Source organism: Podarcis cretensis (genome assembly GCF_951804945.1).
Source record: "Podarcis cretensis genome assembly, chromosome: 18".
NCBI lineage: Eukaryota > Metazoa > Chordata > Lepidosauria > Squamata > Lacertidae > Podarcis > Podarcis cretensis.
The window spans coordinates 4,354,520-4,372,157 of NC_137188.1; the positions used below are offsets into that span (position 1 = coordinate 4,354,520).

The following is a 17,638-nucleotide window of genomic DNA, read 5'->3' on the forward strand; positions in this document are numbered from 1 at the left end:
AGGGACCCCTGACCATTAGGTCCAGTTGTGGACGACTCTGGGGTTGTGGCGCTCATCTCGCATTACTGGCTGAGGGAGCCGGCGTACAGCTTCCGGGTCATGTGGCCAGCAGGACTAAGCCGCTTCTGGCAAACCAGAGCAGCGCACGGAAACGCCGTTTACCTTCCCACCGGAGCGGTACCTATTTATGTACTTGCACTTTGAGATGCTTTCGAACTGCTAGGTTGGCAGGAGCAGGGACCGAGCAACGGGAGCTCACCCCGTCATTGCGGGGATTTGAACCGCTGACCTTTTGATCGGCAAGCCCTAGGTTCTGTGGTTTAACCCACAGTGCCACCCAGGTCCCTAGGGATAGGATACTCATCTTTAAATATCTGAAGGGCTGTCACATGGATGACGGAGCAAGCTTGTTTTCTCCTGCTCCAGAGGGTAGGACTCGAACCCATGGCTTCAGGTTACAAGAAAGGAGATTCTGACTAAACAGCAGGAAGAACTTTCCGGCAGTTTAAGAGTCATTTTACAGTGGAATGGTCTCCCTCGGGAGATTATGGCGTCTCCTTCCTTGGAGGTTTTTAAGTAGAAGTTGGAAGGTCATCTGTCAGGGATGATTAAGCTGAGATTTCTGCATTGCAGGGGGTTCGCCTAGATGACCCTTGGGGTTCCCTTCTAACTTTACAATTTTAAGATTCTGTCATGTAACACTTCTGGGTTGTTAAGAAAGGCTGCTTTGTTTTGTTTCAACCAGCGGCTGTTGAGTGCCAATCCCGAGCAAACAGGCCTACAAGCCAGTAAGGGAAAAGCGGAAAAACCCCCTGTGAATATTTGTAGGGTCCTGGGGGAACAGGGAAATGTCAACAACGCTTTGCAAAACAAAGAAAGAAAGAAAAGGGCTTTGCAATTTAACGCCCGACTCCGACGCACACAGCAAATTAGCGCTAATGTGAGATGAGTAGAGTGATACCCGCAGAGGGATTTATTCTGCCGAGCTGAGCATCACTGCTCTCCGGAGACTGGAGGAAAGCGAAGGAGCGTTTAAAGCTGCGCAGATTAGTTTTGAAGAAGCGCTATGGGGGGGGGGATGGGGGGAAGTGTGACTTAATTGCTCGTGGTGCTAATTAGGATTGCTATTGATTCGCTGGAAGGTGGCAGCGCCTTCAGGGCAGGAGCCCAGGGCTCCTCTCACCAGAGCGGGCAAGGAATGCCTTGCAATGTTGCAGAAATAAGGTTGGTGTATTCAGAAGAAATGGGGAATAATGCATCTGCCCTGACCAGACAGAAGGACTGTTTTGGGGGACAGGGGGCGGGCAGGTGTGGGGGCCTCGCTGATCCTGAGTGAGGTAACTGTGTCCCTAAAGGATCAGGTGCACAGCCTGGGTGTCATTTTGGACTCACATCTGTCCATGGAGGCAGAGGTCAATTCTGTGTCCGGGGCAGCTGTCTACCAGCTCCATCTGAGACCCTCCCTGCCTGCTCCCTGTCTCCCAGAGTGGTCCATGTTCTGGTCATAGCTGTCAACTTTCAGATTTGAAAATAAGGGATCAGCAGCCTCGAAAATAAGGGATCAGCAGCCTCACCTGTCCCGGGGACAGTCTACGGGATATCTAACAATCTGGGATAGCAGCAGGAAGCAGCGGGGAAACGGCGCTGGAATAAGGGAATTTCCCGCAAGAAAAGGGAAGGTTGACAGCTATGGTTCTGGTTTTCTCCCTCTTGGACTACTGCCATGCGCTCTACGTGGGGCTACCTTTGAAGGTGACTCAGAAACAACAACTAATCCACAATGCAGCAGCTAGACTGGGGACTGGGAATGGCTGCCAGGACCATATAATACTGATCTTAAAGGATCTTAACTGGCTCCCAGTACATTTCCGAGCACAATTCAAAGTGTTGGTGCTGACCTTTAAAGCCCTGAACAGCCTTGGCCCAGTAGACCTGAAGGAGTGTCTCCACCTCCATTGTCCAGCCCGGACACAGAGGTCCAGCTCCGAGGGCCTTCTGGTGGTTCCCTCCCTGCGAGAAGCGAAGCTACAGGGAACCAGGCAGAGGGCCTTCTCGGTGGTGGTGCCCGTCCTGTGGAACGCCCTCCCATCAGATGTCGAGGAAATAAATAACTATATGACTTTTAGAAGACATCAGAAGGCCGCCCTCTATTGGGAAGTTTTAAATGTTTGAACTGTCTTGCCTGAAGGAGCGTCTCCATCCCTATTTTTGATGGCTATCCTAGCTGCTCTCGGTCTCTTCTTTTCCAGGCTAAACATATTCAGCTCCTTCAACTGTTCCTCATAAGGCTTCATTTCTGGACCCTTATCATCATGGTTGCCCTCCTCTGCACACCTTCCTGCTCGTACACACACTGATTTTTTTTTGGGGGGGGGGATATATGAATGTTTAAATTGGTTCTTTAAAAGGATTTTACGAATGTGGCCTAAATTAGAAAGGTCCATTAAGTTCAATGAGTGTGATGAGTCTTTAATACAAGGGAGCCCGGCTGGATCAAACCACCTGGCAATCCAATAGATAACTTCTGATACCCTTGGGGGGAGGGAACAAAACTGGGCTTGCATGCGAATCCTGCTTGTTCCAGCAATTACTATTTGGAGATAGACTATTCCTGAACAAGAAGGTTCTATTTAGACACCATGGCTACCAAGAGTTGACTCCTCCTCTTCAATAGTCTACCAATTTCCACTAAAATAAGGCCCACAACTGTGCTCTCTGAGTTTTGAATTGTTAAATTGTACGGCTTTTCCGAAGAGATCAATTCAGCTTGGCAAAATTTTATCCAATCACTTGTGTCTGTAATCAATGCACGAATTGCAGTGCCCCCTGCAAATACCTATCTGCCTGCTGCCTGCCCTGCTTCTATAGCTGACTAAAACAGTGGCCACCGCCACATCTTGTGGCACTGAGTTCCGCAGGTGAACTGTGTGGCCTGAGTAAAGAAAGTTCACGGTTTTCAGCAAAACCCTTCAGTGCGAATCTCTGCAGGCAAAAAAGGAAGGGGGGGGGAGGGAGAAGGAAAGGAAAAGAGAGAGAATAACCTCCTCCCCGACCTTGGAAAAGAACCAGCATGGAGCGTGGTGGATTTTGGGAGATGCACTGGAAGTTAGCAGAGAAGAGGGTGCTTTGGAGTGGCATGCAGGGAGTAAGACTGGGATAGAGGAATGCAGAAATTTGCCCCCAAGAGGGGAAAAAACTAAAGGAACAGAAAGACCCAGACAAGCCTGACTACGCCAAGCAATGTTAAGAGGAGGAATTTAGGATTGCTGCTTTCTTTCTTTCTATGCACCCTGCACAGCTAGAACTGGCGGACCCCCAGACCTCCGCCCCCAGCTCTATCCAGCCCTCCTTGCCCAGGGAAGGGTAGCGGCGGTTGTGAACCGTTGAACATTTTGCTCGGAACATCGGAAAAGGATGCGAGGGGTGGCGGGGGAATCTGCAGAGTCGGGAGGGGGGCCACCCCAGAGTCATCTAGTCCAACCCCGCAACTGCAATGCAGGAGGCACATCGTGGAAAATCTGACTGCTTCCCAGGAAAGGACTTTCAATGGCGCTATGGCGCTTTCGCTAGATCAGCTTTGCTAGCTTGCAAAGATTCGGTTTTATATTGTTCTCAGTTCTATTATAATTTAATTGCTTTCCCCCCCCCCCAACTGCTATCTCCGATAGATCTTTAGCTTTCTGCATTTTCTCTGCGTTGGTTTTAATTTTGAGTCCCGTTCCCAGGGGAAAAGGTGGGCCATACATAACGATAGTGACGCTTTAGTTGCGATTCCTGCATTGCGGGGGAGGGGGTTGGACTAGATGACCTTTGGAGTCCCCTTCCAATTCTATGATTTGATGATGATGATGATGATGATAAACAGAGGTGGCATGATGTAATCCCTGCATTGCAGGGGGGTTGGACTAGATGACCTTTGGAGTCCCCTTCCAATTCGATGATTCGATGATGACGATGATAAACAGGGGTGGCAAGATTTAGCTGCCTGGCAGTTCTGTCTCTCCCCCCCCCAACCCCCCAAAAATCTGTGATTCTTGCATTGCAGGGGTTGGACTAGATGGCCCTAAGGGTCCCTGCAGTTCTATGATCCTGTGAAAAGCGGGCATCACTGGGCCAGGAAGGGATCAAAGTCTCCTCTGGCTCTCCTCTGGCAGTGGGTGTGCATGCGTGCTTGAATCACGCAGCCTTCTCGGTTCGCTTCACGGCTGAGTGTGGCCTGACTCACTGCTTCCTCGCACAGAGAAAACCAGGCAGCCCTGAAAAAAAATCCAAGGTGCGCTGGCAGAGTTCTTGGTGCTCACAAAAGGGCTTCCGGGGTGCTTCTCCATCTTGGCATCTAAGGGGGTTCTTCCTCAACCACCAGCCACCCATCCTGCTGCGCCCAGAAGAGAACGAGGGAGCAGGAGACAGGGCCCACCCCCGTCCTCGCTCCCCTCTCAAGGTTGAAGGCCTGCCTGGCAGCCGTGATAAATTTCCAGGAAATGACGCCGCGGCCTCGGGACAGCTTAAAGGCTGAGGATTTATGGGGGCACAGAGCTTTTGTGGATGAAAGGCCACTTTGTCGGATGTGGGGCGGGTTTGGAGGAGGTAGGCAGGAAGGGGGAACTGGGTTTTAGCCCATGTTTGCCATGCTCAGAGTAGGCCCATTGAAATTGAGGGAGGTGGCTACTCTTCCCCTGCGGCAGTTTCCAGAATCTGGTATTCAGGAGCTCAGACACTGGACACAGAACATTGCCAACATGGCAAGGGTTCAGCTATAGCCATCTCCTGCTCTGTGGTTTTAGTCTAATCCTCTTTTCATAGACTCGTAGAGTTGGAAAGGATGCTGGAATCTCAGCAAAAGCATCCATCATAGATGGCCATCCCACCTCTGCCTATAAACCTTCAAAGTCAACCACCTCCCAAGGGGAATCGTTCCACTGTTGTACAGCTCTTGCATTCAGAAGGTTCTCCCTGATGTTTAGTTGGAATGTCTTTTCTTGTAACACAAATCCGTTGTTTCAGTCCTGCCCTTCAGAGCAGGGGAAAACAAGCTTGTTCCCTCTTCCATGTGACAGCCCTGAATATATTTGAAGGTGGCCATCATATCTCCTCTCAGTCTTCTCTTTATTGGGCTGCATTGGCTATAATTCCCTCAACCGTTCCTCATAAGGCTTGGTCTCCAGACCCTTGATCATCTTGGTTGCACACCTACCAGTTTGCCAACATCCTTCTTAAATTGTGGCACCCAGAATTGCACACAGGATTCCAGGTTGTGGGATGTGAAACACAAGAGCAGTCAAGTACAACATTGCTAGAGTGAACATGTTTGCACATGGGGAGGAATGTTTGTCCAGCCAGCAGGTGAACTTCCTGTTTCCTTCTGGGCTGGGACAGACTTCCTCTGCATGTAACTAGAGGTGGGCGTGGCCTCACCTGTGCAGGTAACGACAAAAGCACAGGGCGGGGCAGCCATCTCTCTCTCTTTGACTACATGCATCGAAGAAGCAACATCTGCTTAGCCAAAGATGCTCTCTTGGCCTCCAGCCAAGGGAGGACAAAGGGACTGTCTCCTTAGGAGATAGTTTCCAGGTGTATGTTACTTTTCTAAGGTAAGTCTGCCTTCTGGGATCCGATTGTGAACAGAATGTGAGTAAACTCTTTTTATACTTTTATAGAAGACTGTGTTGTGTCTTATCTTTTATGAGGGAATAAAGGGGAAATACCAGAACAGTTATTATAGAGGCTTTAGCGAGCCTGAGCAAACGCATCTGCTGTAAATTTAAAAAGGGGAATGTTACTCCGCTAAATTGTGAACTTGTTAACACAAGTTGGAAAGGCTATAATCAGACAATATATCCTCTCCTGCTTCCCTGAACATTCCCACACAGGTGTGGTCTGACCAAGGCAGAATAGAGCAGTACTGTTTCTTCCCTTGATGTGGACACTTGACTTCTCGTTATACAACCTAGAATAGCATTCACTTTTTTTGCTGCTGTATCACACTGTTCACTCATATTCAGCTTGTGTCCCACTAAGACCCCAGATCCTTTTCACAGGTACAGCCAGGAATCCCCCATCCTGTATTTGTGCATCTCGTTCTTCCAGATGGATAATACCTAAGAAATATATCCTCTCTTAGTTTCTATACCCATCCCTACAGCCAGCCAGGCAAGAACACCCAAGGGAGGGAGCAAAGCAGTGGTGAGCGATTGGAGTGGTCCGAGGAGAGGAGGATGTGGCCTAGAGATTGTCCTGAGGGTCAGACAGAGAGGCATTTATCCCCAGGCCTAAGGTTCACTGCCCTTGCAGTAAGGTTTTCTAAGCTAATGGACATCTATTATTATCTGGTGTTCTGGAAGGTTTCATCATGATGCAGTTTTGAAGGGAGAGGGTCTGAGACAGTTCCTTCAATGCACACTTGCACACATCACAAAACGAGGAAGATGGGGACGAAACAATTTAAGTAAATTGCATGTGTGTGCCGTGCAAAATTTAGACGCGAAGAATGACAAGGGCAAGATCTTGCATGCATGTGTTGTTTTCTCTTGAGAAAGAAGGACCAATCATTTAGGAATGCAAACATCTTAAGATGGGAGGGGTTGAATGGGGAGAATTTTGGAAGATATAAAGCTTTTTGGAGGAGTAATTTCTCTGGACAGGAAGGTTGAGGTGGTGATGTGAAAATAGGAAGGAAGGAAGGAAGGAAGGAAGGAAGGAAGGAAGGAAGGAAGGATAGACAGACATATGGATGAATGGATAGATGGACAAAGCTTCCTTCCGAAAGCTAGATTAGCTTTGGGATTCTGTTCAAAGTTCACAACCACCACCAGCACCCAGGGTTTCCTCTACCCCAGACCCCCCCCCAGACGACACCCCAAACTGCCAATCCCACAAGCTGCAGCTAATCTTAAATTCTGAGCAAGTCTTGGCCTCCGTGCAAGGGTTGCGTCTACCCGGCTGCTAGCCAATCGGAACTCACAGTTTGTCCCTACGAGAAGCACAGCAGTTTCGAGAGGAGGAAAAACAACAACAACAACAACAGCACGTTATTGAGCAGTTTTCCAGGCCAGAGGAAAAACAGGGCAAAAGGTCCAGAAAGCAAACGACACACACGAATGGCACAGAGACGAACGCGGTGGGGGGGGGGGGCTGCCGGAAAGTGTGGGGCACCCTCCTGGGTCCGACACAGCCGAGGGGAAAGCCCAGATCTGGTGCAAAGAGGGAGGGGTGAATTTGTTTCTGTTTCCCTTGATTTCTCCCAAGTCTTAAGCTCAGTTCTCCAGGCATTTGACGCCTAAGATGTGTGCTTTCAGGACCTTATTCCTGTGACCATAATCAGATTTAACTGTTTTTAATCAGATGTCAAACAGATAAACAATATATGACTTTTGGAAGACACCTGAAGACAGCCCTGCACAGGGAAGATTTTAAGGTTTGGGCTTTTATTTTGTTTCCAATATTTTGTTGGAGCTGCTCAGAGTGGCTGGGTGGCATATAAATAAAATTATTATTATTTATTATTTATAGTAATTCATTATTTATAATTTATTATTATTATTTATAATAATTTATAATTTATTATTATTTATAATAATTATGGGTGGCATATAAATATAATAATAATGATGATGATGATGATAATAATAATAATAATAATAATAATAATAATAATAATAATAATAATAATTCTGAATTTTAAATGGCTGGAATCTGCCATGGAACCTGCCGGTGAAGGGCAGGAAATAAATAAATACTACTAATATACTACTAGTAATAATAGTTTTATTTTTATCTTGTTTTAATGCCCTCATACCAACTTGCCAGTACTCTAGTGCAAATTTCTCCTTATACACATTTTCTTAAATGCAATTTTTGCCTGATCCAGAAACGTTTTTGAGAAGACTTTCCTACAATATTAATGAATTTTATTTATTGTTTTCACTAACTTTTTCCCTTTCCCCCCCTTTGAATTCATTACTTGGCAGACGAGATTCACTGCAAAACTGCGATAAGTGCAAATTTTGAAGTATGGTTGAAGTAACAGTTTGCTTACTGTTTCCAAAAGGATGAATTAGATATAGGCTTGCATTAAAAGCCTAACAGCACCAAAATTCCTCCTCTGACCCGCTGCTACTGTGTGCATTTGAAAACAGGCTGAATATATTGAAATGTGCCAAATTCACCTCGGCTTCCATTCGACAGCGTTGCCTGCTATTTTTGAACAGCATCACAAATTTTAACCTATGGGACAAACTTTGTGGGGGGTTGGGGGGGGCCTTTCCTGTAGTTGTATTGCTTTAAACTGTTTTTAATATTGCATTTTAATATTACTGTTGTGTGTTAATTGTTATAACCTGCTCTGGGACTTTAGGGAGAAGGGTGGCAATAAATTGATAAACGAGGAGATAATAAAAAAATGTTTGATTATACCAAAACAACAACCCTGAAGCTTTTTTTCTAGAGATTATATGGACAGAATTCCCCCCCCCCCAAAAAAAAAAGATGGTTGAGTTGTTTATGTACATAACTACAGCAGCTAGGATTCTTTATGCACAGAAATGGAAAGATGAAGAAGTTCCCACAGAAGAAAAATGGATAAGAAAAGTGATGGTTTGTGATGAATCAGAAAAGTCAACAGTTAAGAGAACTTAATGACGACTGCTTTGTGGGATTATAGACACATTTTCCAGGCTATTCAAAGAAATATTATAATTCAATGAATTTGTGAGCAGGATTTGAACTATGAGCAACAGAAATAATTAGACATTATTGTATTATGGTTAGGATATAAAAGATGTAGTAATGAGATAGAATGAAAACCCCCTACAGAAAATGAAATGCAATGTTGATAAAACAAAATAAAAAAATAATTTGCACTGGAACTTTATGTGAAATTTGTGGACATTTAATATTATACACACACTGCGTCTACTACTACTAATGATAGTGGTATTATTATTATATTTTGCTTGTGATAATGCAGGTCTTTGAGTGAATTAATGCCTTGTTATCCCTTTGCAGCTACGCTGCATCTTTGTACTTCCAGGCTGTGATGCTTTGTGGTTTGCATTTTTTAGTCTTCGTTATTCCACACGGCCTTTTTTCTTCTTTACTATGCTTGCACTTGGGATTTTTGGGTTAACAAATCAGTAAAAAAGTGAAAGGAAGGGGCGGAAATGATGGGATATCTCCATCCTGGAGAAAGCGCAGAGATTCGAACTCAGCACCAAGCAAACCCAACGAGCTCAACGGGTGCAGGAACCTGGTTTTCCCCTCGGCTGCGGCAGGGGGGGACCAAAGACCCCCTCGGCGAATGCCATCCTTTCCCCTGCTATGCCGTCCTCGGCAGGAGTAGAAGAACCGGGACTTACCTCTCGCACACACGGACCGTCCAGGCAGCGATAATCCAGGAGGAGATGCTGAAGACCAGGAGGACCGTCCCGGGGCAGATGGTCATGAGGGTCTTCATGACGAAGCGGGTGTTGAAGTTGATCTTGTTGAGGGCCCCGATGCTCCGCGAAGAGGCGTCGGTGAAGAGTTTGCTGTGGAGGAGCATGACCCGCCCGATCAAGTAGAGGCGTAGGAACATCGGGATGGAGAGGATGATGTCCACGTCGGTGTTGGCCTCCGAGGTGGCATACGTGAACGCCAGGCGGGTCGTCCATGTGAAGAAGTACTGGCCCGGGATGGGATGGATGGCGCAGACCAGGAGCTCCAAGGTGATGAAGAAGATGCGCTCGTAGGTCATGGCGATGCGCCAGTCGTCCGCACCGTTGTCCACCATGAACAGCTGTGAAAAGGGAGGGATAGCGTTCAGGCCAGGTTTGTGGGTACAGAAACCACACCCCGTCATGGTCATTTATGGTGGGCACTTACTTGGCAAGGGCCCTTTGCAACCAAAGAAATGCACATGGTAAGTAGCCAATTCTTGATCTTATTTAATGGTGGTTCTTGAGTCTTTTATAAAAGTTATGTGTTTAATAGGTATTGATTAGCAAAGTTTTGTGGATGATTGCTTCCCCCTCTTATGATTCTATTGTCTAACAAAGAAAAAGGGTAAAGGACCCCTGGACGGTTAAGTCCAGTCAAAGGCGATTATGGGGTTGCAGTGCTCATCTCGCTTTCAGGCTGAGGGAGCCGGCGTTTGTCCACAGACAACTTTCCGGGTCATGAGGCCAACATGACTAAACTGCTTCTGGTGCAATGGGACACCATGACAGAAACCAGCTGCACGGAAACGCCGTTTATCTTCCCACCACAGTGGTACCTATTTATCTACTTGCACTGGTGTGCTTTTGAACAGCTAGGTTGGCAGGAGCAGGGACAGAGCAACGGGAGCTCACCCTGTCACGGGGATTTGAACTGCCGACTTTCTGATCAGCAAGGCCAAGAGGCTCAGTGGTTTGGACCACAGCGTCACCTGCATCTAAATTGTCTAAATTATGCGAATATAGGTTGAATGAAGAAGAAGAAGAAGAAGAAGAAGAAGAAGAAGAAGAAGAAGAAGAAGAAGGGCAAGAACAAGAACAAGACCACCACCACCAACAACAACAGATGATTGATAGATGTTAAATAGATACCCCCCCCCAAGAGTGACACTTACAATTTTGTGGTTCGGATTGAGGGGCATGGATATCTCCCAACCTTTTCCTGCTACTCCCCCCCCCCCCAAATATTAATAACTGCAAGACACCATGCTCTTCCTTCTATGCGGTTGAGACGCTCGCATTCATCACAATCCCATTGATTCATTTCTTAAGGGCGCAATCCATCCTCCACTCACCTGGGAGTGAGACCCATTGAATTCCGAGGGATGTACACCTGAGCAGGTGTGGAAAGGATGGAGCCGTAAATCAGGGCGGGACTGGGAAGGGGTGGATGATCAGCTCACTTAAAAAACCCTTAAACAGGTCTGGTCGTGCAAATTTTGGACACGCAGAAGCATGAAACTCAAGGGAGTTTAAGAACGCAAACAGAAACTGAGATGGAATAATGTTGTTTAGTGTGTATGGTTTTCCATGTCTGCCTGGCACCTCAGAACGTTGAGTTTCGTCGAGTGCAGAGTTGTGCTCTCTCCATCTATCAGTGAAGGGCAGAGCAAGGTCAAAGACCCTCTCAGCCTTTGACTCAGGATCTGTTTGTTCCAGGGCCCACCTGCATCCCCTTGAAAATGTCCTCCTCTTCTGCCTCACCTCTGCAGGGCTGAGGGTCAGTTCCTCAGTCCTCTGACGCAGCCCATAAAAACATTTTAATGGGAAAACTCTCCCTGCTGTTTAGTGGCGGGTGCTAGATGCCTGTGAGGTGTCACAAGCGGGCGCCTCGCCATTCGGAGATGGCACTGGCGCCAGCTGGGGCTGCTCAACTGAATAATGGCTCCGGGCTGCAGCAGCCCCAAAGTCAGATCTGCCCCATCTGTTCCTCGTTCAGCGGAAACAGCAGCAGCACCCAAAGCAAAACCCTCCCGAATTGCTCCCACCAATGGACAAGACATTCCATCTATGTTATACCTTCTTGGTTCCTCCCATTCCAGACCCTCCCAGTGTCCCTATTTTCCAAGGACAGTCCCAGATTTTCAGAAGCCATCCCGGTTTCGGATTTGATCCTGGAATGTTCCAGTTTTCCTTAAAGGTAAAGGGACCCCTGACCATTAGGTCCAGTCGTGGACGACTCTGGGGTTGCAGCGCTCATCTCGCTTTACTGGCCGAGGGAGCCGGCGTACAGCTTCCGGGTCATGTGGCCAGCAGGACTAAGCCACTTCTGGCGAACCAGAGCAGCGCACAGAAACGCCGTTTACCTTCCCGCCGGAGCGGTACCTATTTATCTACTTGCACTTTGACGTGCTTTCGAACTGTTAGGTGGGCAGAAGCAGGGACTGAGCAACGGGAGCTCACCCCGTCGCAGGGATTTGAACCGCCGTCCTTCTGATCGGCAAGTCCTAGGCTCTGTGGTTTAACCCACAGTGCCACCCACGTCCCTTAGTTTTCCTTAGGATGTCCCTATTTTCATCAGAGAAATTTGGGAGGGTATATACCATTTTGCTTGTTCCGTTTTAGCATCCTTGAAAACCACAGCCACCTTTCTCCTAATACAGGCATGTTCCTGTTGCCATTTTGCTTAGTATATTGTTTCATAGAACTATAGAGCTGGAAGGGTCCCCAGAGGGTCATCTAGCTCAACCCCCTGCGATGAAGGAAGATTGTTGTTGCTGCTGCAAATGACTGTCGCAGACAGCTTTCCTCCATCATGTTACTAGAGTTCTACGGCGTTATCCAAGGAGGAGCTGAATGCTGGGCAGTTCAGGGCAGGCGAAAGAAAATGCTTCTTCACACAGACACAGGGCGTAGTTAAACTGTGGAACTGCAGGCAGTAATGGCTGCCAACCTAGATTGTTTTAAAAGAGGATTAGACAAATTCACAGAGGAGAAGACTACCAATGACAAGTAGCCATGATGTTTGCTGTGTTGCTGTCTCCATGACGTTGGGCAAAATATTCCTGCGTGGCAGAGGGTTGGACGCTGTGGTCCCTTTCAACTCTGCAATTTAAGAACCCTGGGTGATACATATTCAATGCTAACCATACTCATGGTAGACATGTTGAAATGTCTAACTCCAGCCCAGTCATGTCAGTAGGTCTACAACTGGCTGAGGCCATCAGGCATCAACTCCAGCGAAGTTTCACGGCAACTCCATGATTCTCCCAAGCAAGGCGTATATAAAAGGTAAAGGTAAAGGTATCCCTGCCCGTACGGGCCAGTCTTGACAGACTCTGGGGTTGTGCGCCCATCTCACTTAAGAGGCCAGGGGCCAGCGCTGTCCGGAGACACTTCCGGGTCACGTGGCCAGCGTGACATCGCTGCTCTGGCAAGCCAGAGCCGCACACGGAAACGCCGTTTACCTTCCCGCTGGTAAGCGGTCCCTATTTATCTACTTGCACCCGGAGGTGCTTTCGAACTGCTAGGTTGGCAGGCGCTGGGACCGAGCAGCGGGAGCGCACCCCGCCGCAGGGATTCGAACTGCCGACCTTTCGATCGGCAAGTCCTAGGCGCTGAGGCTTTAACCCACAGCGCCACCTGCGTCCCACACAAGGCGTATATACAAAACCCTAAATGTATCTACACTAGTAGGGACTGCAAGAAGTTCTGTAAGGAGAATTATATTAGATGAAATATTGCAAGGAAGACTATGAAAAGAATGATTAGTTAATGATAATTAAAAGTAATAGAGAAATTAAGAAATGAAGAATGAGTGATAAAGAACGGAAAATATTCAGAGGTTGTTAACAGAAGTCTAAAATATTGTATAAGATAAGAATTTATGTTAAATGATTGTTGGAAATGATATGTTAAAAAACCAATAAAAATGTATAAAAAAACAACAACCCTAAATGTCTCAGGCCCCTTCCTGACAGATCAGCAGAGGGGGCCCTTTTGGAAGTTCCTCCACCCTCAGAGGCTTGAGGGGTTGCAGCCCAGGAGAGGGCCTTCTTTGTGGTGGCCCCAAGGTGTGGGGCTCCCCCCCCCCCCGGTATGTCTGGTATCTACATTGCACAGCTTCCAGAGAATCCTGAAGACACGCCTCTTTAACCCTGGCTTTGGACATTTGAGGCTCAATCAGCAGAGCGTGGGACTCCTGATCTCAGGGTTGTGGGTTCGAGCCCCATGTTGGGCAAAAGATTCCTGCATTTCACGGGCTTGCACTAGATGACCCTTGTAGCCAACTCTACAGTTTGTGATTCTATGTTTTTAGGACCCACCTTATTCCTGGGATTGCAAGTTGTTTAAAACCATTTTTAACATCGTGTTTCAATTGCTCTTGGACCACAGGGAGGAGGGCAGATGATGATGATAATAATAATAATAATAATAATAATAATAATAATAAATTTTATTTATACCCTGCCCTCCCCGGCCAGAGATGGGCTCAGGGCAGCTAACACCAATAAAATCAGAGTAAAAGCATAATAGGGGAAAGAAAAAGAAAAAAATTATAAAATACAGGTTAAAATGCAATTTAAAATGCAGCCTCATTTTAAAAGTAGCTGATAAATCAAGACCATAAGGGGAGGGGAACATAAGGGTCAGACGGAGTCCAAACCAAAGGCCAGGCGGAACAGCTCTGTCTTGCAGGCCCTGCAGAAAGATGTCAAGTCCCGCAGGGCCCTGGTCTCTTGTGACAGAGCATTCCACCAAGTCGGGGCCAGTACTGAAAAGGCCCTGGCTCTAGTTGAGACCAATCGAACCACTTTGCGACCTGGGACCTCCAAAACGTTGTCATTTGTGGTCCCGTAGGTACGTGGGTCCTAGGCCGCATAGGGCTTTAAAGGTCAAAACCAGCACCTTAAACCTGATCCTGTACTCCACCGGGAGCCAGTGCAGCTGGTATAGCACCGGGTGAATGTGATCCCGCGGCGAGGACCCCGTAAGGAGCCTTGCTACGGCCTTCTGCACCCGCTGGAGTTTCTGGGTCAGCTTCAAGGGCAGCCCCGCATTAACAATAATAAGATATTTTTGGCTTTCGTACAAAACCTGCTCAACGGTTGGATTCTCACCTGGATCTCTCTCGCGTGGTACATGATGATGAGCCCCAGCAGGATCATCGTGGACAGGCTGATGAGGCATTTGAGGGCGAATGAATATGAAGACTCCTAGAGGGGCGAAGGGAGATGAGACATGGTGCACTGTTAAACTGAGGAACTCACTGAGACAGGATGTGGGGATAGCCACCAACTTGATGGCTTTAGAAGAGGATTTGGGAGGGGGGTGGGAATCTACAAGGGAGAGGGCTATCAACAGCTGCTATGTTCCACCCCCTGCATTGGAATAATACCAGTTGCTGGGAAGAGAGTTGTGCTAATTTTAGGGCTTCCTTCCTAGGCCAGATGAGTCATTTTGAATTCTGATTCTGCCTTCTGCGGCATTAGCTACCCCTCCCGGATTGGTGTTGTCTGCAAACTGGATGAGCACCCCCCTCATGAAAATTTAATTAAATCTTTTAATTGTGTATATTAAATCATATTAAATATACTGCAAACACTTTAATTCACGATGTGAAATTTTAATTCAGTGGCATGGACCACGGGTTCTGTGTCGGAAGTTCCCCCGCAGACCACTCGGTATGAAAAATTGGACTACCCTGGACTAGAATTCCAGCTTGTCGATATCTACATTAAAGTGGGGTGCCCAGAACCCAAGATGCATCTCTTTATCCTTTAACAACTGGTATGCATATCATTAGGATCATATGTGGTGGGATTGTAATGTAATTTAAAAAAATTGGGAAATGATATACAACGAATTGATGAAAATGTTCCATTTAACATTTGTTTAAAAACCTGAAGCATTTTTGTTAGGGATTGTAGGGAAAGATCTGCCAAAAAAGCTGAAAAAGATCTTCATGTATGCAACAACGGCTGCGAGAGTTCTAATAGCACAAGGTTGGAAGATTGAAGAAACCCCAACTGAAGAATCATGGCAGGAAAAATTGATGGACTATGCAGAACTGGCAAAACTGACATATAAGCTATGGGACAAGGATAACTGTGACTTTAAAGATGAATGGGAACCCTTTACAAAGTATTTGAAGACGCAACAAAGCAAACTGGACTCCTTGGCTGGTTTTGAATAAACATTCAGAAACTTTTTATTGATAATAATCAGCTAAATAGTTTGAGGATCTATACAACTGTGTAACATGCAGAAAACAGCATTCTTAGAGAAATCAAAGACTGGAACTGAGGGAAGCTGGAGGGTGGGGTGGGGGTAGGTGGGTTTTGTGTGGGAGGGGGGAGGAAAAATGGGGGGGGGGAATAAGGATGATATGTTTCTGGATAATATGTGCTGTTTTAACTTTGAATTAAAAAAAGTTTTTTTAAAAAAAGGATCTACCTTGTTTCTGTAAGTCATTTTGAATTGCTTTATTGTTGCAGCCTGCCCTGGGACGTTAGCGTTATGGCCAGGTTGTAAGCTGTAACAATAATAATTAACAATAATAGGAATCTGGGGCCCCTTACCTTGGTGTAGACCCCCCACGACAGCTCCGTCTCCGTCACCATGACCACGATCCCAAACATCCCAAAGATCAGGGCGTAGTCACTCAGCCGCTTCCTCTTCTCAAACAGCGCCCTCCGGTGGCCCAGCCGGTAGCCGATGTTCTGGTTCTTCTTGTGGCTGCGTGGCCTCTCCTCGGCCTCGGGGTCGTCGTCCAAGCAGGGGTCCGACCCCTTGCTGCGCTCAGACTTGGAGACCACCACCTCCAGGCCGGAGTCGTGGAAGGTCTGCAGCGGCTGGGTCTCGGCGTCTAGGTCGTGGAGGTTGTGGCGGGAGGAACTCAGGCTGCTGAGGGGCCGAATGACGCCGCCGTTGTATTTGCAGCTGTTCATGGCTATCTCGGCGAAAGGGCTGGGCTCGCTGACCGTGCTCCTGGACCCAGCATGGCTCAGAATTTGGGAATCAGCATTCACCTGGGGAAGGAGGTGCCAGCAGTGAATCACACCGTGCAAGTCAGAGTCGATTCTTTACTGGCAAAAAAATGATCTGCACAGGGGTGTCAGGCCTAATGAGCACAGCAGCCCGTCTCTGGTAGGTCTTAGCCCCATGAAGAAGTTGCTGAGAGTGAAGGTCCCTGTCTCCCCACAGCTGCCTAAGCCTTCTCTTCTCCAGGGCTTTTCCCCAAGCAATCGTGGACTATGCCTGCATGTAGCCAACCTCTCCTCTGCTCTTTTCATGCCTCTCCTGGTTCTGGGAGACAATGGGTGAGGGGAGCTGGTTCATAGCTGTCAACTTACAGATTTGAAAATAAGGGACCAGCAGCCTTAAAAATAAGGAATCAGCAGCCAAAATAAGGGATTTTCCAAGCACAGGTATGTTCAACTTCTGAGGCCCTCTGAGCCAAAGGCAGAAAGCCCAGCCAGCAGCCAAACAAAGCCTCAAGCGGTGGTTCCCACAGCGCAGCAACCCGGCAAAGGGGATGCAGCAAGGAAAACCACCGTCACCTCTCCGCTGGGAAGCGCTGAGCAAAGTCGAGCCCCCAGGCAACAAGGCCGATTTGATCGGCACAAGGCATGCAAGCTCCACCCCCCAGTCGTTCTTATTGGGTGAGCAATGCAGCCAAGCAACACAGCTGGAGCCTCCCTCCTCCCTGGTCGGCAGGCAGGGAGGGAGAGGAGCTGCTTCCTTTGAAACCCGGGAAATTTAAGGGACATCAACAATAAGGGACAGCAGCGGGACACAGTGCTGGGATAAGGGACTTTCCCGCCAAATAAGGGACGGTTGACAGCTATGAGCTGGTTGCAGCAGGAGAAATCCATGACTCTTCCCCAGCCAGATCCATCTCTGCCTCTTGGCCTCCCTCCTCTCCTGCTTCAGGTTCTGCCTCGGATTCTGAACTGCTCTCTGCCACAAACTCTTCCTGTTCACTAAGCCCTGTTACCTCTCCAGCTTCTGACACCTGCTCCCCCCAGGCTTTTCTCTCTGGCCACTCACTGTTGTGAGTTCATTGATTTCAGTAATTCAACTTAAAAGGTGAAACTAACATATGAGATCGACTCATGACATGCAAAGCAAGACGTGCTTCTACTTCTCAGAGGTCCAATCTTGCTCTATTTGCAATCCTTGTTTTGCTGATTTCCTTGAATGTTCTAATTTTCTGAGATTGTTAG

The 17,638-nt window shown here is 47.6% G+C and overlaps 1 protein-coding gene across 2 annotated transcripts in view; it reads right to left on the reverse strand.

The window, feature by feature from the left end:
• Positions 1 to 17,638, reverse strand: part of KCNN1 (potassium calcium-activated channel subfamily N member 1) — an 81,649-nt gene that overhangs the window by 19,952 nt on the left and 44,059 nt on the right. For both annotated transcript variants that reach the window (XM_079960726.1, XM_079960727.1), the window contains exons 2-4: positions 15,992 to 16,441; positions 14,531 to 14,626; positions 9,354 to 9,772 (exon numbers count right to left, since the gene is read on the reverse strand). In XM_079960726.1, the coding sequence (XP_079816852.1) occupies positions 9,354 to 9,772; positions 14,531 to 14,626; positions 15,992 to 16,360 (884 nt within the window). In that variant the 5' untranslated portion in view covers positions 16,361 to 16,441. The remainder of the gene's footprint in view (positions 1 to 9,353; positions 9,773 to 14,530; positions 14,627 to 15,991; positions 16,442 to 17,638) is intronic.